This window comes from Sebastes umbrosus, chromosome 5 (assembly GCF_015220745.1).
Source record: "Sebastes umbrosus isolate fSebUmb1 chromosome 5, fSebUmb1.pri, whole genome shotgun sequence".
Lineage (NCBI taxonomy): Eukaryota > Metazoa > Chordata > Actinopteri > Perciformes > Sebastidae > Sebastes > Sebastes umbrosus.
Window position 1 is genome coordinate 24,549,379 of NC_051273.1, and position 25,534 is coordinate 24,574,912.

The 25,534-nt window shown below is 40.3% G+C and overlaps 1 protein-coding gene across 2 annotated transcripts; it reads left to right on the plus strand.

The window, feature by feature from the left end:
• Window positions 1–123: 123 nt before the first annotated feature.
• Window positions 124–25,183, plus strand: impact (impact RWD domain protein). Of its 2 annotated transcripts, XM_037771274.1 has the most exons (11): window positions 124–293; window positions 2,308–2,436; window positions 2,536–2,588; window positions 2,715–2,777; window positions 2,916–3,001; window positions 7,654–7,788; window positions 7,890–7,984; window positions 12,468–12,541; window positions 13,028–13,118; window positions 21,359–21,493; window positions 24,982–25,183. In XM_037771274.1, exons 1-11 carry the CDS (start codon window positions 246–248, stop codon window positions 25,039–25,041), a joined length of 969 nt encoding a protein of 322 aa, XP_037627202.1. In that variant the 5' UTR covers window positions 124–245; the 3' UTR covers window positions 25,042–25,183. The 2 variants fall into 2 exon arrangements, with proteins under 2 accessions (XP_037627202.1, XP_037627203.1); XM_037771275.1 differs by lacking the exon at window positions 21,359–21,493.
• The last annotated feature ends 351 nt before the right edge of the window (window positions 25,184–25,534 follow it).

The following is a 25,534-nucleotide window of genomic DNA, read 5'->3' on the forward strand; positions in this document are numbered from 1 at the left end:
GCAATTGACATTTATTAATTTATAAAGCAAATTAGTTGTTTGTCACGCTTTGTAATTTGCGTTGTCTTTATCGTAGTAGGTTTTATTTTGTTGAATGGAAGCCTTTGCCCCGGAAGCTGTTTTACACACCATGCATACAGGCTGGATCTCAACATGTAGTTCATGTGCCTTCACTTTTATGCAGTATAATGTCTTTTTGACTGATTTATTTTCATATTTTCAAAAGCTGACACACACTTGAACTAATGGCTGACATCTTAAATCTGGAAAATGAATCAGATCTGCAGGATCAAGTAAGATATGTTTGTTTTTACAACCTCTCTAGTGGTGAAGTTAAGACAAACTTGGGAAGTTATGGTCAATAATGTGTGTTTTGTATTAGTGTTTTGATGTGGCCTGCAGAGAGCGTGGGAGACAAATAGTAGCCTACCTGTAGGCAGGTGAACCAGAGGTCCAACACAAGATATAATATAATATAAAATAAATATCACTGAGAACAAATCCAGGCTGACACAATACAATAGAGAGGAACACACACGCACGCGCACGCGCGCGCGCGCGCGCACACACACACACACACACACACACACACACACACACTCTGCAGGATGCCCCCAAGGTGTTCTGCTTCATTAACACATTACACAGGTGATGTCTGAAGCTCAGCAGGTTGCTGCTCGGTTCACACAGAGGCCACACATCAACACACAGCATCCAAGACCAAAAAGACAGGCCGGATACAAACATAACACCAACACAAGCACACATAACTAAATATATTATTATATTTTTAGCCAGTGAAGAGCCTATAGTTCAGCCCCAGTTAGTGCAACTTGGGAAAATGGCTAAAAAAGTCATCTTTTTTTTTTGTCATTTGACAGACAGAATATTTGTTAACACTTTCTATGATGCTCATGTGTATAATCCATTATAAGCATACTTTTAATGTGTTATAATCTGCTTATAGCACTGTATGATTATAGTTATAAGCACTCATACGTGTTCATAATGCTTTATAACAATAATCATAACACATTGTAAAGCATTTTATTATGATTTATAAGGCCAAGTATTACAATACTTCATAATTGCTGGTCACTCAGTCATTTCATCATAGTGTATTATAATTCCCATAGTTGTAATACATTATTATCATTTTATAATGCGATATAATCACTGTTATAATGTGATTATAAGTTGCTCTATAAATGCTCATTGTTTGCTTTTAGTAAAGTAAAGATTAACTTTACAACGTTTTGTGTTGTTTTTGCATATAATTTTTGACTTTACTTAAAGTCCCTGTGAAATTAAAAGTTGTAATCATGTAGTGTGTCCCTGTGTTAATTGTTCATTTATCTCTTGTTATATGCCAAATATATGTTAAAAAAAATCTGTATCAAAGTATTTTTACATCAAAATCTGATCAACTTCCCTATCTTTTGTCTTCTTGTAAACGGTTTCAAATGTTTGATGACTCATCCTAAGAACAATGAGCACTTAGAGTAACATATAATCACATTATAATGCGTTATAACAGTAATTATGATTCATTATATAACAGTGACTATAATCCTTAGTGTTTGTTTGCGTGTGACTGCCCAAAGAAAACAGAGGAACATTCCCACACATGAAATTCAGCTCTGAAATGCCTTTTGATTATTTTATCAAGACATTTCTCGTGGTACCTTTAGGCCTAAACATACACACTGTATATATGGCAATAAAAGAGGTGAATAAAGAGGAATTTTCATGTTTTCTGTGGGTGTTTTTATGGGAATGTGGATCTTTCAGATCAATTTGAGGTGTGTCTCTGGTTTGCATCTTCCACATTTTATCATAAGTGTGTCATGCAGTACTGGGACTCGCACTGGTCTTGGTCTTGTCTCGGTCTCGATACATCCTGGTCTTGGTCATAACTTGGTCTCTATTTAGGTGGTCTTGACTACAATTCTGCCGTACAGACATGAGAGTCTAACTCTAAGCAAAAAAGCGTTTAAGTGTGCTTCCCAAAAAGTTGAATTGTTTCTTTAAAATTACCTTCTGGGCTTTTCGAAATATCACCAGATATCTATATTTTCAGAAAAATCAAATGTTTACTCCTGAACTAAACTGAGGTTTGTTGTAGTTTAACATTGTGTGCTTTTTGTGCAGCTCAATTTTGATGATATATTTTTTAAAGATAGATGAGGTCAGTGAATGTGATGCCTTCAGTACATCACTGGTTAAATGCTGAAATGCCTTAATGGCTTGCTTCATACTTAACGTAGACACATGTGATTAATGTTGTTATTGCTTCCTCTGGTTTAGATTGAAGAGGTTGAGGCTCTGTCTTCCATCTACGGGGATGAATGGTGTGTTATAGATGAAGCATCCAGAATATTTTGCATCAAAATATCCAACGACTTGGAGGAGACAAAACTGACCGCCTGTTTGCAGGTAGAGAGAAATACATATTGTATATATTACTAATCACAAGTGTCTGTGGCCTTGCAGATTGTTTGTAATCCTGATTTATTTTTCTTTCTTATTGATCAGATAATTCTCCCACCTGATTATCCCAGCGCCGCCCCGCCCATCTACCAGATCAAGTGAGTCTATTTGCCTTTCAAATTTAATTTTGCGCAGATCTGCTTAACTGATAGAACAACATCCCACTCCAAAAACCCACTCGTCGTCCCACTCAGTAACCCTCTGTTTGCTCTCGGCTTTTGTAGTGCGGCGTGGTTGCGCGGCCCCGAGAGGACCAAATTGGCAAACAGCCTGGAAGACCTCTACGTGTGAGTACTCGCTGACTTCTTGAGGAGGCACTGTAGGGTGATATTAGCCACAACAACAAGAGCTTTTCATGATTGTTTCTGTAGTCTGTGTCTCTCAGAGAATCCGCCCTCACATCTTTTAATTTCAATTTTCGACAGGGAGCATGTTGGGGAGAGCATCCTCTACCTGTGGGTGGAAAAGATAAGAGAATTCCTAGTGGAGAAATCCCAGAGCTCAGAAACAGGTGAGGTGTGAAAAATGAAATTCATTGCTTGAGGGACACACTTACTCAAGCAGTTTGTAATTGACTAGAGCTTACTTCATAACACAGCGAGTGCAGGAATCATTATTGCACTCATGAATCTCACGACTCCATTCAAAATCGATGCTCGTTTCAGAACATGGGGGTGCTAATTTCAAGATCTGCTCCAGTCCGTTGTGCTCTAATATTAGGGGATGAAAACAGAGTTAATTGTGTTTTAAGATTATGGAGTTTTATATTAGAATAAGTTATATCAACTGATTGCATTAATGTAAACACACAAAGACATAGGTAACATTTATTCATGCTAAACTTGCACAAATATATATATATATAAAAAAAACAATTAGTAAAAAGTTTTAATATTTCTCAGTTTTCAGTGACATGAAGAATAACAAGTTTGAGTTATACAGAAAATAAAAATGTTGCGCGTTACATAAATAAAATTGGTAGGCGGTGTGATTTTTCAGCAAATCACACAATAGTACTTGACACAACTTTACCTAGCAGCTGATGTTAGAGCAGCTAAACACAACCATAATCCATTGTATACACTCTTGTTTTACCAGCCGCGATAGCGTGCGGCTGGTGTTGTTTTCACCTTGTGAGTCTGTAAGTGTGTGATCATGACATCATGTGGTCCTGGAGACACCTACTGTAGAGATGGATGTGGTCCGAGTAAGGGCGCCGGAAGTAGGGGGGAAGGAAGTGAAGAACACACACACTCTTTACGCCTCTGGTCTGATTTGGCGTCGCGGCTGATGTGATCCCATCACAAGATGGTCCATGTTTTTGTTTTGTTTTGTTCATTAAATGCTAAAAAATAGACCACCCTTCCAAATTCTGTGAATGCCAAGTATTCGCTGGCTGCACATCGCTGCACATGAGGAGAAACCCAAAGCTTGGCAGACCTGCCGTGCCTAGTTACGGTTGCTAAGCTCTGAATGGACAATAACCTTTTTCGGGGGCGGGGTTTAGCTTTCCAACAAGCTGCTGTACACGATAACATCCACACATGTCAACAGCTTGGCTCTGATCACTGTGTATCAGTAAGTCAATTATTAGATCATAGACAAATAGTGGTATCAAAAGACCAGATGAATCCACTTCCCTACCCGAGACCTCGTCTAAAAGCATCTAAGTTCTGCTAAGATGCTACTCCATTAGTACAACAACCATCTGATGTGGTCTAAAGATGTGATAAGACGAGCACAAAGGCCTGCAGGGGCATTAAAAACCCTCCTGTGTCTGACTTTGAGTGACTGCATTGAATTAAGATCAATATCTATGTAATGGCTTCTGTTACCTGGGCCGAATCTTTTGAAGTGTAAAAAGAGAGAAAAATGCCCAAATTAAAGATTTTTTTTCACCGTGTGTCACCGCGCCTCAGGTTTTCTTGGCGAGTCTGATCTGTCTCGCCCCGCAGGATCCATTATCGAGGCAGACTCTTCTCTCTTTTCAGCAACAAGCCTGAAAAAATATGAACTGTCCCCACCGTTATTGTGTGGTATGAATTGTCCTCTCTCTGTGTGATTCATGTGGTAATAAGTATAACTGGTCGCAGCACTCAGAGGAGCCGGATTGACAGCTTATTCCCATTCAGATGAGACGAACATGGTGGAGAGGAGGGAGGGGGAAGGGGGTAATAAGGCTGAAGATGCACGTTTCACAGAAAAGGAAATGAAAAGGGAGCAAACATAACAGTGGACATGAAGAGTAAGAGAATTAATGATGATGATGAAGTTTGGTTGAATGAGACCAGACGGGAAGCGAAAGGATGGAAAACATCGGAGGTTTGTTCGCCTAAATATGAAGCCACACTTACTTTTAATGGATTTTGGTAGAACGTGTGCTTCTGTGTGTGAAGAATAAACACAGTGTTGACAATCAGCTTCACATCGTCACTGAAAGATTGTTAGATTTGTAACCAGCTCAAATTGATAATTGTTTTATTATGGTCATTTAAGATTTAGCTGGATTTTCCTTTCTTGAAGAAGCGTACATACTTCTTCTGAAGAACATTAAGGAATTAGTCTGGTGATATTATATTGTATATTTTCCCATTAAAATCCCACCAACAATTAATTTATCCTGCTAACAAGTATTCAACCATAATTTAGGACAACTCAAATGTATCAACATTTTATTAACTCAGATCTTCTCTCATCTGGACTATTGTGGCTGGACAGTAACATTCAGACCATAGACTTTATATAAGAAGTGGACGTAGTCACCGTGATGTAACCCATTGGTTTGTGGACTATGGTTTTGAAGCCTCAAGTTCGGCATTTTGTCGGTCGCCCTCTTGGTTTTTTTGCAACCAGAAGTGACACGAGAGGGTGGAGCTAAGTACAACCGAGCGCTGAATAAGACGTTTTCAGGGGCCGTACACATGTCGCATCTATGGAAAGCACCAGCTGTGCTGCTTTTCTTTTTTCTTTCCAATGTGCTTGGGTGGTTGCGCTCCTGTCACGCTTGCTGTTACTAAGCAACCAAAACGTGAGGGCTGCAGTGACGATGATGATGAAGTTGTAGTATAGCTTAGTAGTAGGGATTTAGCAGGAAGCCTCACTGATTGAACTAAACACAATCTAAACAAAGATAAATGCATTTCCAGCACCGCAAATCCCTCTCAGTAGCTTTACTGCTGGATTTCTCTGTCAGACTGTCCGACCTTTAAACCGGATGTTTGGACGTCTTCGGACAGAACTGGTGAAGCCAGTAAAATAGTCCGTGGAACAGATGGTAAAGCTCCGGGTTGTCCTGCACTGAAACGTAACTTTTTCTTCATATTTACGGAAGACTGATATTTACGGAAGAAAGACATCTGTTGGCAGTGATTGGTTGCTCCTCGTCACATGACATGCAGTGTGCGCTGCAGCGTTCCAAAAGTTGCAAAAATTATTTTATCCTGGGGTACAGCCGTCGTAGCCTGAAAGGCTCAAAGGTTGCAACAAAAATGGGAGACCAGACGAGTTTTAAAACAGTAAAAGGCATCGTCGCTTTCGCGTTTGAGCGCACCTGAAACGCGTCTAAATTGACAACAATGAATTTGAGCGAAAAGAAGCGGAATGTGGCCGGCCCCTTGGGGTGAAAGGATGTGGAAGTTGGAGTGTATTGAGAGACGGACCAACACATTGTTGGTTTTGGTGTTTTCATGGGATTTGTTGACAATTAACAAAAATGTAAAATATTGCCAGCCTTATCCTTTAACATATAGAGCTTTGTTACTGTATACTTCTGTCATATTGGGCCTGACTGATATTTCATAGAGCTGATATTATCAACGGATGTGATATTGTCTTACTGTGAACACATTGGTTTTGGTACACAGCGTAACTAATGTGGAAAACAACAACAACAACAACAATTCAATTACATACTGCAGGAAAATGCATGAGGCCACTATTGCATAGTTTGTCCAGAGTCCCTTTTAGTTTTAGCACATTTGTTTATAAAAATTTAAATATATCTATACAGTAACAACTGATTTAGGCTGTGTTCACACCTTTGTTTCCATGACAACAGAGCACCGCTGTCAGCTTACCTGTCGATCTTTTGTTTTTCACCCAGATCAGTGAAATTTGCGTAATCCTCTCTGAACATTACATCAGCAGTCAGGCTCAGATTGGTGTCATCCATTATGAATCGTCTATCTTGGTATCATCATAGGCCATGAAGCCGTTTCAGTGCCAGTGTTAAGGTCATGTAATGGTAATTTGGTAATAAGTTGCTCAGTAGGTGTCATTTTAATGACAAGCTGCCATGTTTGTAGACAACTCAGTGAAGACCTTTTACAGGTTTAAAAACAAACAAGGCACTACAGGTGAACAGGGTAAAACATTGAACTAATAGATATCACCATGAAACCTCCCCATTTGATTACTGACATTAAGACAATTATTTTTTTGTATTACACGTTTTCTGAAATGTTATGTTTAAATATGCTAATAGCATTATCTTATTAAATATGCCAGGTTCAGAAGTTGTTTCATTTTGTTGACGTATTCTAGTACAAACCCAAAATACAAGTATGACCCTGGAAATGAGCATATTATGTCCTCTTTAAACAAAAGTTAACAGAAGCTTTAACCACAAACTGTTCTCGCAACAATGCGTAACAATTTTGTCATGTCTTCAAAGCCTTTTTATGTTTATGTATTTTACACTATCTGTGTCTATTCAACCCTTTCTGTTAATGTATTGACTTTAGTTTTTACTCTGTAATTTATTGTTTTTAAAATTATTTTATGTAGGAAATCCACATGAACTCGATATCGCAAAAGAGATTTTATATCCATTGCTTTTAACTGGGGAGACACTCCAGGTGAATAGGTGCATTTTTTGACTCTACATATCACCATGAAACTTCCCCAGTTAATTACTAACATTAAGACAATTATTTTTTTGAAATATTATGTTTAAATATGATAATGAGGCATCATCTAATGCTAACTTTTGGTGAATTTAGGAGAAATCTGCAGACGCAAATAGACAAAGTAGTAAAATAAACACTCAAATGTGTATTCTTTGGATGTTTTATTTTCCACTAGTCTGAAAGAAGACGTGTTATGGAAGTAAAATAGCCCAAAATCTCAAAATGTACCTAACATTTCTTCCATGACCTGCTTCAGTTGATCAACCAGAGAAGGTGAACATGACGGCTGAGGAGGAGGTGGATGATGATGATGATGATGAAGACGTACCAGACTTCACGACTCTCAAGCTGAACACAGAAAACGCTCATCTGTTCATGGATCATGCAAACGGTAGCTACCGCTCATATTACAGTTCTGTTGCATCAGATTCAACATCAAACATAGTTTATTATAAAGTTGATGTTTCTGATGTGTAACATTTTGTCCCGTAGATGAAGAGGTGCCTCCTATAAAACATGGAAACACCATCACAGACCGACGCAGCACCTTCCAGCCTCACTTAGCACCTGTGGTGACACCCAGACAGGTGCAACTCATGAATGATATTATTTTTTATATTTTTCTCAAACCATGAAGATAAAACAGCAAACGACAGCTCATATGAGTTTCAGTAGAAATGACTTCATGAGGGTCTTTGAGAGGGAAATAAATGTGCTTATTTATACAAAGTGAAACATCATCTGGCTCCTTCCTGCATGCTGATCCCACGCTGTGGCTCTCTGGTAACACACCGACTCGTCTTAAAAGCTTCCACCTGCTCTGAAGTGCTATTTAGACAAAAATATTTACAGACGCAGCCGTCGGATGCACCGAATAGATCGTGACCTGCACGGCATTTACATATTTTTGTGTTCGGTTCAACCAAAGATATAATTGAGAAAATGACTCGGATCTGCTTCACTGAGAGCAAAATGGAGATATACTTAGTTTTGAGCCTTTTCATCCAGCGTAGCTTTATTTATTTATACATAAACTGTGAAAAGCCCCAGAGAGTTTAATATTAGATAATTAAATAAGACATTTAAGGAATTATTTAAAGTGATTGATATTTAATTATTCTTATTTTCTGTTCTATTGGCTTTTAGTTTTATTTCATCATATAAATTAGAAATTGCATTTTCACCAATGACACCTATTTTCATCACTTTAGTCTTTATTGCCTTTATACATACCCAAGTAAAGCAAAAATATAATATCACAACTTACAACTGCAAAGAAGAGGATACAGTTGTTACAACCCGGCTCAAAGGTTGCAACAAAAATGGGAGACCAGACGAGTTTAAAAATAGTAACAGGCATTTATTTAACAAACTAACAATCAATAACTAAATAAACGTGGAAAGTCAGTAATCAGTAATGTAGGCATGTGTGGGTGTGTGAAAATGTCTGCTGCAAACAAAACCAAAACAGGTGTGCCAGCCAAGGAAGAGAGAGAGACATCTGTTGAAAGGTAGAGAGCTTTTATCCCAACCACACCAAGCCCAGGTGTGGCTCATCAACCTGACGACCCTCTCCTGCAAAACAAAGGAGAACCAGCAAAAAGACACGGGACACCTAGTGGAGTGGAGGGGTCGTCACACCCCTCTCCATAAAAACGGTGTTCCCACCGGGAATGCCGACAGACAACACTTCTAACAAAATACAATAAACTACATAGCCTAATAATTTCAAAAAAATAAACCTTTCATACTGACCAGTTCTGTAGTGTGTCACTTAGACAGCCAACCAATCACCACACTGCAACCCAGCAACTCCAACACCTGGAGAAGCATTTAAGAATTTACAGCATAGAGAGATTAGGCAGTAATGGTACATCACCAGATATAAAATCAAGATGTTCTTTGGAGGGTTGGTCTATACATGGAAATGCAAGACTAGGTGGTTAACACACAGATCGTCAAACAATGTGCAAGTATCGGACAAAGTGACGTGCAAAATCCCAGCTACCAAAACATACAGAACTGGACTTGCCATAAGCTCCAGCTACCAAAACACACAGAACGGATATAAGCGCTACCCAAAAGTAGCATCAAAAGGTTCCTCTACAACAAAGGCTCACTAGCCAAACAAGTCGTCCCAAGACGCACAGCACAAAGAGGCAACCAAACTACAACAAAGCTCACACCAACCAAGGCATGAGCTGTAGCGCTTATGTTCCCACGGCTAACAGGCCAAGCTACCAAGTTGCACGTCACAGCACAACCAATGACAATTCACCACATCCCTCCTGTAACCATTTACTTGCCGACCATATGAACCACTATAACTTCCTGCAACAGCCATCATTCAGGTTCTCACAAATGGAGCACCTTCAGTGTAACTGGGTCCAACTACCCAGAAACCCTCCAGGCTGTGCAGAACTCTCATAACTGGGTCCAACTACCCCAGCCATCACACACTATTGGTCTAAAGGCACCAACAAAGCCAACAGACAGTGTTGCCCAGGTCAAATAGTGCACAAAAGAGACAATGTCTACCAAACTAATGTGGAAGTCTCCCCCTACCTAAACTACCTATCTCAAACTAATCTACCTCACTGAACCCTAGTCTTCATGCAGATTAGCGGGAGGCTCTTTAAACACTTAAACCAGTAGCCTCGGTTAGGCCCCCAGCAAGCTGGTTACCCACCTGACAGCTCTGGATGTGTCCCCGAGACAACTGCTCTGACCGCACACCACACAAAAATAACAAACTAAAAAAAAACAAACCAACGAGCCCAAATGGACCACATTGCTATGCCTACCCAGGGAAACTCCACAAAAGCTAAACGTTACTCACTAGAAGACCCTGCAATCACTGCTGATAGCTCACACCTGCCAACCCGTGTTAACACTGGCTGCAGGACCAACAGAACTCAGTGCCACAAAATCACCAGCATGCACAACTCAATACTAACACACCAGAACAAATCAGCAACTTGTTATCCAATTCAGCTGCTTACATTCACCAAAAAAAACAGCAGAACAGCCTACTTACCACACTCGACCATGTCTCCCAAAAATCTAGATGCACAACTCAATTTACAAAATGAGGTGCACCTGCCGACTAGGCAACAACTGATCTCATTCATGAAACCACAGTCTCTGCCAATCAAGCATTAACAACTTGTAGAACTGCACAATACCAATCTAAACTGGGTCAAACAAATTAGGACGAGCCCCCATTTGTTACAACCCGGCTCAAAGGTTGCAACAAAAATGGGAGACCAGACGAGTTTAAAAATAGTAACAGGCATTTATTTAACAAACTAACAATCAATAACTAAATAAACGTGGAAAGTCAGTAATCAGTAATGTAGGCATGTGTGGGTGTGTGAAAATGTCTGCTGCAAACAAAACCAAAACAGGTGTGCCAGCCAAGGAAGAGAGAGAGACATCTGTTGAAAGGTAGAGAGCTTTTATCCCAACCACACCAAGCCCAGGTGTGGCTCATCAACCTGACGACCCTCTCCTGCAAAACAAAGGAGAACCAGCAAAAAGACACAGGACACCTAGTGGAGTGGAGGGGTCGTCACACAGTTTACAACTAATGCAGCAATATTTGCTTATTTAAACTTTTATACAATAATTTACATTATGACAATAAGATTATGCAATGCCGATGTCTTTATTTCTAGACTTAATCCATGACACCTATTTTTATGTTGTATTTGATTTCGTACTGTCATGATAATCTTGATGCTGAGTAATCTGTAATATGAAATTAAGCTGGTTTGATTTAATTTATTGGAATTACTCTGGCATTGTTGGCTAAATCTGATATTGATCCAAGCCCCCAGGAAGAGCACTGGTCGTTGATGACAACTTTTGTAGTGGCCAAACGGCGGTACTACAACTTCTGTGTCCGTCACGTGATGCCATTGGGCCCAAAAGACTTTTTCCCATAGACTTACATTGGGAAAGAGATGTCTGTAACTCAGCGGATAATTTTTTTTGAGGTGAATCAACTTCCCAGTACAAACACCTAAATAGCCCTTATTTAAAAAATTAAGTTTTTAAAGTTGTAAAACGTACTAATAGCCGACTCCAGAGTTATTTCCCTTCCTCCGTTCATGTGAGTGAGACCAAGACCAAGGCTGGAGCGCCCAAGCTGTGGCGACGGCGTGACGTTAGGACCTCCTTGACGAGTCATGTGACCGAGCGGACGCTACTGCACATGTTTCATGTGCCCAAGATCCGGGTACTTTTCCAGACGGAAGTCGAGCCATTTAGGCTTCATGCGTCACTGAGCAACTCTCATAGGAGTGAACGGGGCCCCGCCTCCAACACTGTATCCAGTTCTCTTTATACATTCATGTATTGATCTTGCAATCTTAAGAGAGATAAGGGGGCATGTGATTGGCTGAAAGGTGAGGGGGCGACACATCCCCACATTCGGTGTGGACGGGAAGTTAAAAGACGAAATAATGAAGTTGAAGCACTTCCTTGTTGCTGAAAGGCCATTAAATAGAAGTGTAATTGGAAAAAAAATGTCATTATAAAATAGAATAAAAATAATTTTGAAAATATTCTCTAATGAGATAAAAACAAACTATTGATTTATTCTAATGTTCTAAACACAGACGAGAAAACAATGGATCACCAGAATCACTTGCCTCTCAGGGATACCATAATGTTGTGTTGTACTATAGTGATATGCTTAATATATTATTACCCATTCAAATCTCAAGTTTTCTTTTTAGGAAATGTGATTTTCCTTCACAAATAGTTGACTAATGTTGTTTTGTGCGTTAGTCAGCAGCGTCAGACGGCATGCTGATCTCAGAAGAGTCATTCTGCACAGATGTAGCATCACTTTCAATCTGACTTGAAATTGACTCCTTTTTCTTAACATGCATCCACTTAGGGGTTTCCAGCATGAAGGCAATGTATATGTAACATTTTGCTGAGGTAGAGCGCAGGATAAAATCCTGGTGTCAGCAGTTTTCCTTTACAGTAGAGCGGCTGTGAAGGTGTGTGAGAGGGAAGTGAATATGTCATGTTTATTGTTCCACCTGTCGTGTGTTGCAGGTTAAAATGGTCCTCGGGAAGCTGTATGAGAACAAGAAGATTGCTAGTGCCACTCATAATATTTATGCATACAGGTCAGTAATGTCACATGAATATATATATATATATATATACACTGTATATGACCTAACATCTGTCATGGCTTCATTATGCAGATCCTGCTAACGCTGAGGTTACTGTTACAGCGTCTCATTAGTGCAGAAGAACATGAGATATATATAAAGATCGGAGGCCTGTCTGTCTTCTCTAAAGGGCACATTAAAGGTCAAAAAAAGCACCAGAGAAAATGAAGGCCCTCTGATAATATTGTGTATTATAAGAATAAATATGTGTGTGCATCTCTTTCTGTGTGTGTTTTTCTCATGCATACCTTTGTGTGCAGTTTTTTTTTCAGTATGGTTCTAATGAGGTCGACGTCGAGCTGCTCATGCACCGCCTGTGTGGTCATTACTGTTGACATTTAAAGATGCTGCCGGTGTCATAGAGTTATTCTCTTATCAAAATGTCTCAACGCTCTCCTAACTAACGCCAAGCTGTTGGGATTCTTCTCTGTGTCGTAGGATTTACTGCGAGGACAAGCACAGCTTCCTGCAGGACTGTGAGGACGACGGCGAGACGGCCGCGGGGGGGAGACTGCTCCATTTGCTGCAGGTTATGATTTCATTTACAAAAATACTGACCTCAACCCAACAGATCACGCTTTCTGCTGCTAAAGCTGCTATGAGGAACTTTCATTTTGTGTTGATTTTGGCGGTCCTTGTGGACAAGAATGGTAGTGTTCTCGAGCACCAGAGTCAATTTAGAAAAGCTCTCATTTCACTGCAACAGGGTCTCACAGTCTGTCCCGTGCAGTCCTGGTTCTGGTTCTGCCATGCCTCCCTTCCCTCCAGTGGGCCCAGCAATACGGCCTGGACCTCCAGCAGTGTGGTGTCGGTGTTGGCTCCCAGTGGAACTCTCCACCTCACGTGGGTTTCCGCCACTGCCCCGCCCCCTTTAGGAGACTAGCGGCATGTCCTGAGTCCTATTAACTCCAACGGTAGAAGTGAACGTGAACACAGATTATGACGGATTCTTTCGCCCCACAGTCATCAGAGTAAATATTGGACCCGTTTGTCACACACCACATATCTTCTGAACATTCTGACACTAAAATGGCATTTTTCAGACAGACAAATAAGGAAAAAATAAACTTTCTCTGTCTCAGCAACACACTCTCGCGAGATCTGGCAACTAACGTTCTCTAATGCCCTAGCTAACAAATTTTGGTAATGCTAAATGTGGCTGTCAGCTGGGTAAATATCTAATGTTAGCAAAATAAAATAAAAATCTATTATGCAAATATAATCCAATCTGCTTTCACCCATCCACACGACGTCCACAACACTTCCAAACGAGGTAGGACGATGGGGAGGAGAGAGGCGAACACGCCATGACCGCGCCCACTTAGGAGACAGGAAGTTTGGCGGAGCTTGAAATGCGTTATCTTTGTTGTATAATGTCATTGTCTCCACCTCCCGCCGGAGCTCCAACAGCAGGTCAAAGGTGGCTGCCTGCGTGAGTTTGTCTGATTTTAGTTGGATCTGACCCGGTGGCAGTAATAACAAGCATTAAGAATAACTACGTAGAAATAGCCAATCTTCTCTCTGATGGTCTCTTTTATTTATGTAGGTCATATAGAGGCATCAGTGTTAAATAAGACTGTTTCATAACCAGCTAGAAGTTCCTCATAGTAACTTTAACATCATGTTTTATTTGTCAAAAAGGAAAAAAAAAAAAAGCACTAAAGAAGTGATGAATGAGTCAGTGCAGCACAAATAAAGCTTTTTCACAGAATTAATGGAACAAACACATTGTTAGATTTGCCGGCTGCGTCCAACTTTTCTTTTTGGCTTCTGTGTGTTTAATTGGCGTCTGTTCTAAGCCGCCTTGTTCATTTTCACAGTCTGTATTATTTGGCATCTGCTGTGGCTGTTCAATTGTTATTACGAGTGAGGAGCTTTCCACACACTGCGACAATATACTGAAATCTCTTGTTTTCTGTGGTTGTTTAGCACCTCGTCTGTCATAAGCTTTTCAAGACATTAAAAAACACATAATATATCTGATATTAAACTATATAGTGTCTGAAATAGATCAAAGTGGTCACAATCATGTACGGAAAATACAGACCGTGTATATTCATGCTAATTGTACATTTTGCAACATAAAAGTGACATTTTTTTTACAGATATTTAAACATATTTACTGGCCCTCAAAGATAACAATACTCATGTCAGTGGATGTGAGAAACAGCAGGTTACTGCACCATCAATTTTGAGGATTACTATTACCATACACAACCAGAAAGGCTGAAATAAAACAACATGTGTGCACATTTGGGTTTTAGGGCTTCAACTAACGATTATTGATTATCTTGCAATTATCTCCAATTAATTTTCAATTTCCTTAGTCTGTAAGATGACATCATATGTGAGTAAAACCAGACTAAATCTGTGTCCCAAACCAACATATTAATTTTAAGCAGGTTTTCAGTGTGTAATGTGTTCATACTGGAAAAGTGACAGCTGCAAAAAATGTATTGTGGATACAGTAAAAAATACTTTATTAACCTCCCAGAGGGGAAATTGAGTGCTACTATACATCTAAGACAGATAACAGGTGAGACAATAGGAGAAGACACACACATCTCAAGGCAATACAAAATAAGGGGAGAGTACAGCACCGTAATAAATAGTGTAAACATCAATGTGAACGTACTAGTATATGACATCGACATTATCACACTCCTACAGTACAACCACCAACCTAGCCATCAAAATCAGATCTTCATCATCACTAACAGTCAGCGACAATGTTCATTATAAAACACAGCAGCAGGTAAATGACTTCCTGAATCTCTCTGAAGAACACCTGCATAACAAGCCTGTCGCTGAAAGAGCTCTTCAGCTCGCTAAAACCGTTGAACACTGGATGATCCTCATTTTGCATAAATACTCTTGAGCTTCCCACACATTTTTTGCTTCATTATAACTTCCAACGAGTCAGGGGTCGAGCCAATAATGGATCCTGACTTCCTGATATTAATCTTGTTCCTGTCCATATATAGGGCGCTTGCTAAAATACAAGTGCAGGAGTGACCTTCAAAAAACTGGAGCTTCCTGAGTAAAAAACAGCCTGGACTGGGCCCTTGTTATTAAAGATGGCGTTGATGTGCTCTTTTCAGTCCAGCCTGTTATCCCCAGAGGACGCCGAGGTACTCATAAGAAAAAGGTGTTGAAACCAGCGACATCTCAGAAAACAAAAAAAACCCCAATTTGCTTTAAGTTTAATTTGTAATGCAATTTTTAAAGTCGCAGTTTGATTGACGTCAGGCAGCGCAAGTATTGCATAATTTCCTGTTAGTATAAAATGGATTAATTTGTTGATTTCTTGTCTACTAACAGCTAAAACAGTGTATTATGAAGATTAATATAGTATGCAGTGGACAGTTAGTATGTAGTATGGGCCAGTAGATGATTTGAGGGAGGATGCATCCCCCTTGTTAACCTGCCACCCCCCCCCCCTCTCCATCCCCCGACCATGGCTCTGAAATATCAGTAAGTTAAAATTAGGGCTGACAATCGATTCATATTTAATCATGATTGGCCATAGTTAATCGTGATTAATCGCAAATTAATCACACAGTTTTTATCTGTTCAAAATGTACCTTAAAGGGAGATTTGCCACTTATCAACATGGGAGTGGACAAATACGCTGCTTTATGCAAATGTATGTATATATTTATTATTGGAAATTAATTAATAACACAAAACAATGACAGATATTGTCCAGAAACCCTCACAGGTACTGCATTTAGCATAAAGAAATATGCTCAACTCATAACATGTCAAACTGCAGCCCAACAGGCAACAACAGCTGTCAGTGTGTCAGTGTGCTGACTTGACTATGACTTGCCCCAAACTGCATGTGATTATCATAAAGTGGGCATGTCTGTAAAGGGGAGACTCGTGGGTACCCATAGAACCCATTTTCATTCACATATCTGGAGGTCAGAGGTCAAGGGACCCCTTTGAAAATGGCCATGACAGTTTTTCCTCGCCAAAGTGTAAATTTAAAGTTTGGAGCGTTATTTTGCCTCCTTCGCAACAAGCTAGTATGACATGGTTGGTACCAATGGATTCTTTAGGTTTTTCTAGTTTCATATGATGCCAGGATCTTCACTCTAGCTTTAAAACTGAGCTGGGCTACGAGGTAAAAATTGCAAGATGCATTAATGCATTAAAGAAATTAGTGGCGGTAAAACAAATTTAACGCGTTATTATCGTGTTTACTTTGACAGCCCTAGTTAAAATCTACGGCCCCGACCGTGGCTCTGAAATATATCAGCAGCCTTACTGTGCTGTGTGCTGATAAATCCACGGTGCTGTCTTTGGTGCTGAAGTAGCAGAGGGGTTTGTAATTGCAAATTTCTTTTTTTATCCCTTCTGTCAGTTTCGTCTTGGATCTATAATATTCTCTAAACTATGTAGCCTCGGGAGGAGGGGGGATTAAAAAATACAGAACCAAAAGGAGTCGTTCATGCGGCAGTTCGTTAGTTGTGGGTGAATGAAATAAACCTGGTCTGTCCTCACTGTGAGGCTGTGCTCAGGCACATTTGGTGTTTTGAGTCTAATGCTAAAAAATAGATTCAATTTACAACTAGAAAACAGAGAAAAACAGCAAATCATAACATTTAAGAACTGGATTCAGCAAATCTGTTTAAAATATGTCTAAAAAACCCAACCTTTAACGAATAAAGTGTTCCTCATCATGAAAACGCCACCAGAAATCAAAGCAGTATGCTTAAGAGTCATGTGACTGTAACATTAATGTTACGTTATTATCAAGTTCATTATGATATTCTACTCCAGGTTATTTTATTAATTACTTTTAGCCTGTTGGGGTTGATTTCATTATCATACATCCACCATCTCTTATAAAGTAAGAAACATGATGTGAAAATGCTGAAATTGCTCGTCCCGAAGGCAAACATTAATTTAAGTAAGTGTACTGGTGTGAGAAAGATATATCTCCACTGCAGAGACTGATTCTTTACGCTCTTCCACGGGGACGTGACCTCACTAGTATAACCAGCCAACCCCTCGTATTTACATAATGTGTAAATTTCCACTCCGTCCCTCTAGGGAGAAATAGTCCCCGATAGTAATTTCACAAATCTTTTCCTTTGAGGCACTTGTTAGATGGCTTGTGCCGTCAGATGGCACTATGATTCACACACACACACACACACCCACATCACAGTGAAATGCGCCATTGTCCACACACTTTTTTGTCTCGCCGTAATATTGAACGAAGGCCAGCGAAAGGTTTGTGACAAAACAAAACAAAAAAAAAGTTTCCTGTAATCAGAGCTCGGCGGTGACTTGAAGTAGTTGTGTCATACTCATTACCAGTCGGTGCGGAGTCGTATCAGAGCCTCCACAGATGAGATCCATGACTCATGTCAAAGTTCATACTCATTTATAAGATGACGGCAGTCGTCGGTGCCAGTGTGACCCTGTTAGAGAGATAAATTAGTGTGAAATAGTGCTTTGGATTCTTGGTGAAAGTGTGATCTGCTGCACAGAATTCAGATGAATCAAGCTGTCTTTGACTAATACAGAGTTCCCGTCCAAAACAGCACTTAAAACACACACATCACTCTGCACAGACACTCTCTGGATCTAATTTGCTTAAATTACCTTTAGGATAACGAAATAATAACTTGTGTTTGCAGACTTGGAAGGACGTACTCTTAAAATATCTGAATGCTTGTCAAGCTGTATGCATCTTTTAAATCTATTTTCATGCTTAATGGTGAGACCTCAGCCCCAGTAAATGGAGGATGACGGAAAATCCTAAGAAGCATCCAAGAAAAGTTTTTTTTGGAGTGGATGCTCCAGATTTCACTCAGTTAGGAACCTCCCTAAGCAACAAGACCACAGCTGTGGTGTCTGGCGTTTGTGAGCTCGCCACATCTCCCACATCGCCTGCTCTTTCTCTGTCCAAGACTTTTTCCCCATAGACTTGCATTGGGAAAGAGACGTCTGTAACTCAGCGGATCATTTTTTTTTAGGTAAATCAACTTCCCAGTATGAACACTCTAATAGCCCTTATTAAAATCATTCGGTCCTAAAAGTTAAAAAGTAGTTGAATCCAGAGTTATTTCCCTTCCTCCGTTCATGTGAATGAGATCCAGACCGAGGCTGGAGCCAGGGCTGGGAGGCGGAGTTAAAGGAAACGCTACTGCTCCTGCTCTACGGGTCCAATGGATGCGGAAGATCACCGGATGATCCGGGTACTTTATCACTCGGCAGTCGAGCCATTTTGGCTTCATTCGCCACTGAGCAGCTCTCATAGGAATGAACGGGAGCCTCCAACGATGTATTTCTCTTTATACATCCATGGTTCAGTGTCATTGCTCTCCTCAGCGTCATTAACATACCCAGTTAGCGAGTAGCTGGTGAACATAGTGGAGCCTTTAGCAGCTAAAGAGCCAGACACTTCCCTCAGGAGTTGGTGGAGACCTAAACAGAGCTATAAGGAGTGATAATGTGTGTTGTGTTTACTGCTTGTTGTGCTGCCCCAAAGTGGCCAAATAAATCTGCTATCACAGATTTAACTCAATTTGTGCATTAAAACCTAGCGATGTCCTTTCACATCTGTTTCTCTTGACTTAATGGGGACATACAACACATGAGAGCAGATTAAAGGACGTACTGTGAGGTCGCCTCCCGCAGCTGGCTGACCTACTGTAGCCGGAGTGATGGCATCAGGTCCGCTGTCCTCCTGCTCCTCCTTCTGAGCAACACACTGATTAATCTTCTACTTGTCTACACTCTCAGCGTACCGAGCAATTTACATGAAGAGCTTTCTCCTTAAATCTATTCTTCTCTAATCTCGTTCCTCTCCACGAGCCTTTTCTTCCCTGTTTCCTCATTTAGATTTGTGCTTTGTGTCTCTGAATGTGGAAGTGTGAGGTAATGAATTTTTAAAAAAAGGATCTGATTAATAGTGTTGGCAGCCAGATGTGGATGAGTCCCCTCCAATGACAGATTGCACTTTCTCTGTGTGTTACTGTGCGGAGTCAAATTATCCTCTTTATGTGGAAGGAATAGTCTGACATTTTGGGGGATTTGCTTATTTGCTGTTTATTAGGAGAATATTAATGCCAATTTAATCTCTGTGTGTTCAGTAGAGAGATGCAGGACATGTTGTAAACTCAGCCCAAGGAAGCTAAGGGAAACGGCTAGCCTTCATTAAAAGTACAAAACAGAAATCCTCTTGTTAAAGGTTAAGTGTACGCTATATTTCGAAAACTTTGGGTGTCAGACAGCCCTTTCTGACGGGGTACTGAAGCTGTTATCTATGCTCTCTTCAAAGCCACCAGACTCCATTGACAAAATCAGTCATTTTACTTCACAGAACACAGAGGAGTTGCTGATCTACTGCTGCCTCAATCGGTTAGTTTGTTTGTGTTATTGTGTGACTTTGGTGTTTTAAAAGGTTAGTTCTGATTCACCAAAGTCACACCAACCTTTCACATACCGACACTTTGTCACGGTTGCAGTAAACACGTTGCTTAGGTTTATGCAACAAAACCATTTAGGTTTAGGAAAAAACATCATGGTTGGGCTTAAAATTATTACGTTTGTAAAGTGAAATTGAAACTTAAAGGACACGAACAGCGGTCTCCCGGATGAAAGTCCTGTGTTTGTTGCATTTTTATGTTGAACTTACGTCGAGCAAAGCCCAAAATTGGGCGCTGCACGCTCAGACGTGAGCTCAAACTGCGCTGTGTCGCGAGCATAGACAGCTCTCTTCTGCCGGGAAACTACATTAAGTGTATCTCTATTGTCGTCCGGGTGGAAACAGTAGAGCTTATTGACGCTGTACAGCGCCAGAAACATGTTAAGATAACGAAAAGGAGAAAAAAAAAGTGTGAAAATTTGCCGTAAATAGAGAGAAATACAGGAGAATTGTGACCCTGGGAGGAAACCGGGAGAGGGGTGATGAAAAAGAGTGTCTCCCGGGAAAATCGTCCTCCCGGGCGAGGTAAAGCAGTGAAAATATTCTAAATATAACGTACACTTAAACTGATAATGTTTTTTTTAGGTGTCTAAAATACATTTTGCTGCTGCCCCCGTCCACAGCAGTACATTACTTTGCTCCCGTGCTGGTACTCCTGTCTGTTTCTCCAAACTCCATCTACTGTAGTAATACACTGACTCTGGATAAGTACCTCATAAAACCCCACTTCAAAAAATCCCTTTAATATAAAAATATTGATTAGAGCAGCCTTAATTAGTTTTTTACGGTAATGTTTTGATGATCTTTTATGGATCCCCCATTTACAGGTCATTTATTGCTTTGTGGACTCTATTTGTGTGTTGTTTGAGTTCATATTTATGGTTTTATTGTGGGTCTTTTATATCTTTCGTAAACAGCATTGATTGATTATAATGGGCATTCTGTAAACTCCATTGATTTTATGATAAATGGAACCTTGAACCTTCCCATCTTTGTGCTGCTAACCTTAGCTAAACATTTCCTGGAGCTGACACACACACACATGAAAGTGAAATTAATTTTCTCCTGTGACGTTGTGGACAACAGCCAAACGGGGCAATATCCCCACGTTTTGGCGTGTCAGCTGATGGCCTGAGCCAGAAACACTTAATGAGGATTCATCCACCGTATCACATCTGGTGTGAAATATCTGGCCTCTTAAAAAATGGTTGCCAGGGAAGGGGGTGTTGTGTCGCATATTTATTGTATCCGTCTCTTGCCGGCTTTTCTCAAATTCACACTCATTTTTGTACATTCACCGTGTGTTTTGTCTCTCGCCGCAGATCCTGGACGTGCGTGATGTTGTGGTGGTCGTGTCTCGGTGGTACGGAGGTATTCTGTTGGGTCCTGACCGCTTCAAACACATCAACAACTGTGCCAGAAACATCCTGGTCGAGGAGGGATACACGGCCTCCGCGGTGAGACGCTCTTACATATTGCTCTGTCAGCTTCCACTGACACATCATCGCTCAAATGTGACGTTGCTGTCAGTTTTCTGATGCTGGGAAACATCTGGTGGCGTGTAGTTTTTTTTTGTAATTGTTTTTTTTTTGGGCATTGGGGGGGCATTTTATCTCTTTATTTGATAGTGATAGATAGAGACAGGAAAAATGTGGGAAAGAGAGCAGAGGAATGACATGCAGCAAATGGACCGTCCAGAAGGGAATCAAACCGGGTCAAAAGAGAAAACACACACAGACATACAGATTTATTATGACAAGACTCAAAACCGAGTATATGTCTGGATCATGTACGGTCAGTCTGTGTATTTGTGGCTAAATTGTTATACGTATAGTCAGTGTTAAATAGCAGTCCACTACTGTGTTTTGGTACAGTTGGCTTTCACACCAACTGAGTACACCTGATCCGGGCCCAAGACCACCTTTTCAAGTGGACTCGACGGACCTTGCCCGAGTACGTTACAGAGCGTTCACATTAATCAAACAAACTGTGTTTTGGGGACAATTGTACTCAGATCCGGGCCGGGTCCCTGATGTGAAAGCACCCTCAGTGGCAGGCGCTCTGTGGTCCAGCCAGAGACATTGTGTGTCTGTTCGTCTTGCTTTGTGTTTCCACAGTAACTCCCCAGTAGCCATCACATTAGGGATATTGGTTCATTTGAAGTGTCTGGTTGCCACATGTTCTGGAGATCAAACACTCTCTCCTCGCTCCCACCAGCCTGAAGTTAGGTCCAGTCCGCTTTGAAGTCGTCTTTGTGTTCGGCGAAGTTATTCCATTGGTAACATGATTGACCTTTGAGCCGCTGCCACAGATAGATTAAAGGTACGGCAAAACCTACTCTTAAAAGTGTCCGACTTCAAAACCCCATCAACTCACTGTAAAAATCAGAAGTTGATTTCATTCCCGTCCTGACAGCAAAGGCTCTCCCCCCCGTGGACGTCAAGCCTGGACTCTGTGACAGCTAATTAGAGGCCAGTGCCTGTGGGTGGAGGGACTTTAAACCTCTGCAGAATAGCATGTTTCCAGCTCATGAAGTGCTTTAAAAAAACGAACAGTTAACAGACTCAAATTGATTCTAAAACAAACTGCTTGGTTTTTAGTTGCCTGAAAGCTTTTTGATTGACAGGTCAATAAAGCAGTGCAATCATTGAGACCTGATAAATATCTCCAGTAGATGTGATGACCGAAAGAGCTTCAGAGCCCTGAAATTGGCTCCACAATGTTCTCTAAGCTGATTTAAAAACGTTCAAAGATAAAGTGATGTGATGTTTAAAGGTTAAATTGGGATTAAATGTAATACCGAGATTTATTTGTTACAGGTCTAATATTGCAGAATTTAACACCGTTCATAGCTATACTTACAAAAACGAATGCACTGTAATTTATATATATATATATATATATCCCATGAAATTAATACGTTTTAATCCACGTAATTGTGAACCAGGAAGTATAAAGAGCAGAAAAAAACATCAGATTTTCGCTCAGGATAAACTAGAAGTCAACGTTGTTTTGTTTGTCATGTAACTTCCGTACTAAAGTTCCGCCACTTTTGTAATTATTTTAACCCAAACCACGATCTTTTCCTAAACCTAACCAAGTTGTTTCCTGTGAAGACGAAAGTTTATTTTTTTAAAAGACTGTATGCATGTAACAAGCGGAAATTGACACGTGTGGCTGGACATTCATGGGAGAGGAATGACTTTTTGTAAGGTATACTAACACAGCCTCACAGCAGTTCGTGAAATAGTCACGGAATTTAATCTATTTGATTCGTGTACATAGACACGAATTTCCCTTTTTTTCGTGATGCTCAGCACGACTTTCAACAACGTATTTTTTGTCCGTTTTCTTACGAATGTCCAGCAACACGTGACGCAAATGTCAATTACCGCTCCAGTCTTTTCAAAATAAAACTAGTTAGTTAGGTTTAGGAAAAGATCAACTTGGTTAGGTTTAGGCAACAAAACTACTTAGTTAGCTTGAGGAAAAGGTTGTGGTTTGGGTTAAAATAACTCCAGAAGTGCTGTAACTTAAGTATGGAAGTTACGTGACAAATAAATCAAGTTTGACTTCTTGTTTTACATGGGACACTAACAGCGGTCTCCTGTGTCCTGTGTTTTTTGACCCACCCATCCACCCCGACCTCCTCCCCATTTGCTGCTCTCTATACCTCCCGGTTCACAATTACGTGGATTACATACCAATTGATTTTGTGCTGACCATCATGACAAAAAATGTGAAATTCGTGTCCACATACACGAATCAATACATTAAATTTCGTGACTATTTCACAAACTGCTGTGCGACTTGTCAGGATACATGAACTGTTATATGAGGATATGTTGCATCTTCTATCTTTTATATATATATATAAATATATATATATATAATTAAATTCATATACATAAGTCTTAATGTTATTTTAATGCTCATATTAATGTCGTTGTGTACTGTCCAAATATTTGGACAAATTGTATTTTGATGCTTTGGCAACATTATTGTTCCCATGAAGCTCATTTGAATTTGAAAGACTGTTGGCAAGAGGAAGCATAGACAGGAAAAACAAAACAGGACCCAGAATAGACACCAATTTAATCTGTGAAGAGACGTCGTTGATGGAAATCCAGAACTTCCTGTCGTCTAAAAGTAAGAAACAAAACACTTCAAGTCGGTTCCTGAGATTCTGTCCCGGTGCTTCATCCCGTATTTTTGAGGTTAAGTGTAAATTGGAAACGGGGACAATAATTCCAGGGAAGAGAGCGTGAGAACACTTTTGGTTGAATACAAAATAAAATAAAATCTGTGAACACTTGGATTGGATTCAGGAGGGAACTACACTAAAGAAAACAGGAGCTGAACCACCAGTTTTACACCTTTACAAAGGTCGCTGCCAATTATTCTGCAACATGTGAGTCACTTAAACATTAACGAGGCTACATCCTGTTGGCTGGTAAATGGGAGTGTTGGAGAGTAACTGGTTTACAGCCTCATTGCAAACACAATATGAGATATGAAGGAGCAGCATGCATATTAAAAAATGTCCACATTTGCCGCTCTGCTGTATGAAACAGAATTATCATTCATGCTTTTTTGTCCAGACAATGTTTGGAGGTCTACAGCAGCGGATTGTCAGCGTAATAATTAGTGGCGGATGTTTTATAAGAGTACTTAAGAATGCAATGTTTGGTTTGATGCAATTATTTGAATACATTAAAGCAGCGGGGGTCATGCCAATCAGAGCATTGTAATTTGCACATTGGGGTAAGGCAGGGAAACGCAGCAGGAGTTCTGGGAAAAGTGTCTGTCATGAATTGAGTCATGAGCTTTAAAAACGGCACTCAAATATTAAACATGGAAAAAGTGTTGGCACCGTTAAGTGGAGTGCTAATGTTAGATAATTATTAGTCTGTTCGTGCTCTAACGTTTTGCTCCTGTTTCACAGGATGAGGCCACCAAATCCACAGCGAAGACCAAAAGGCCAAAAAGCAAGAAGACAAAATGAATTTCATTAGAAGAAAAAAAAAGACTTTTTCACAGTGTTGGAAAAAGATTGTTTTTAGCCGATTCAGATGTGTCTTAATAGAGACAAACAGGGATTTCATGCAAATACAAATAATTTATTAAAAATGACGACGGTATTAAAATGTCTTTTAGCAATTTTTAATTTCAGCTGATCGTTTTAAAGGGGACATGAAAAACTCACTTCTCAGTGCTTATGTTCATACATCTGGGTATCTGGCATGCAAACTGTGAAATAAGACCACTCAGTCAGTCAGTTTTTTGTGGGCTGCCTAGATCAGAAAACATGTGATTTAACAAGTCAGACTTGGCTCCCCCTCCTAAGTCCCATCCAGCCACATTAGAATATATCACCCACGCAAATTGCGAGTTATCTTCTAGACACAACCAAAAAACAGGGCGGGTGGTGGTTGGGTCCAACAAACGCAGGGCTTTCATCCAGGAGACCGCTGTTCGTGTCCCATGTGAAACCAACA

What these genes read in the sequence shown, in the direction of transcription:
- impact (XM_037771274.1), top strand. Translation starts at nt 246, where the DNA reads ATGGCTGACATCTTAAATCTGGAAAATGAATCAGATCTGCAGGATCAA. An exon ending in AATCAGATCTGCAGGATCAA is followed by an intron (nt 294 to 2,307) that starts GTAAGATATGTT and finishes CCTCTGGTTTAG; the next exon opens with ATTGAAGAGGTTGAGGCTCT. An exon ending in AGGGATACACGGCCTCCGCG is followed by an intron (nt 21,494 to 24,981) that starts GTGAGACGCTCT and finishes CCTGTTTCACAG; the next exon opens with GATGAGGCCACCAAATCCAC.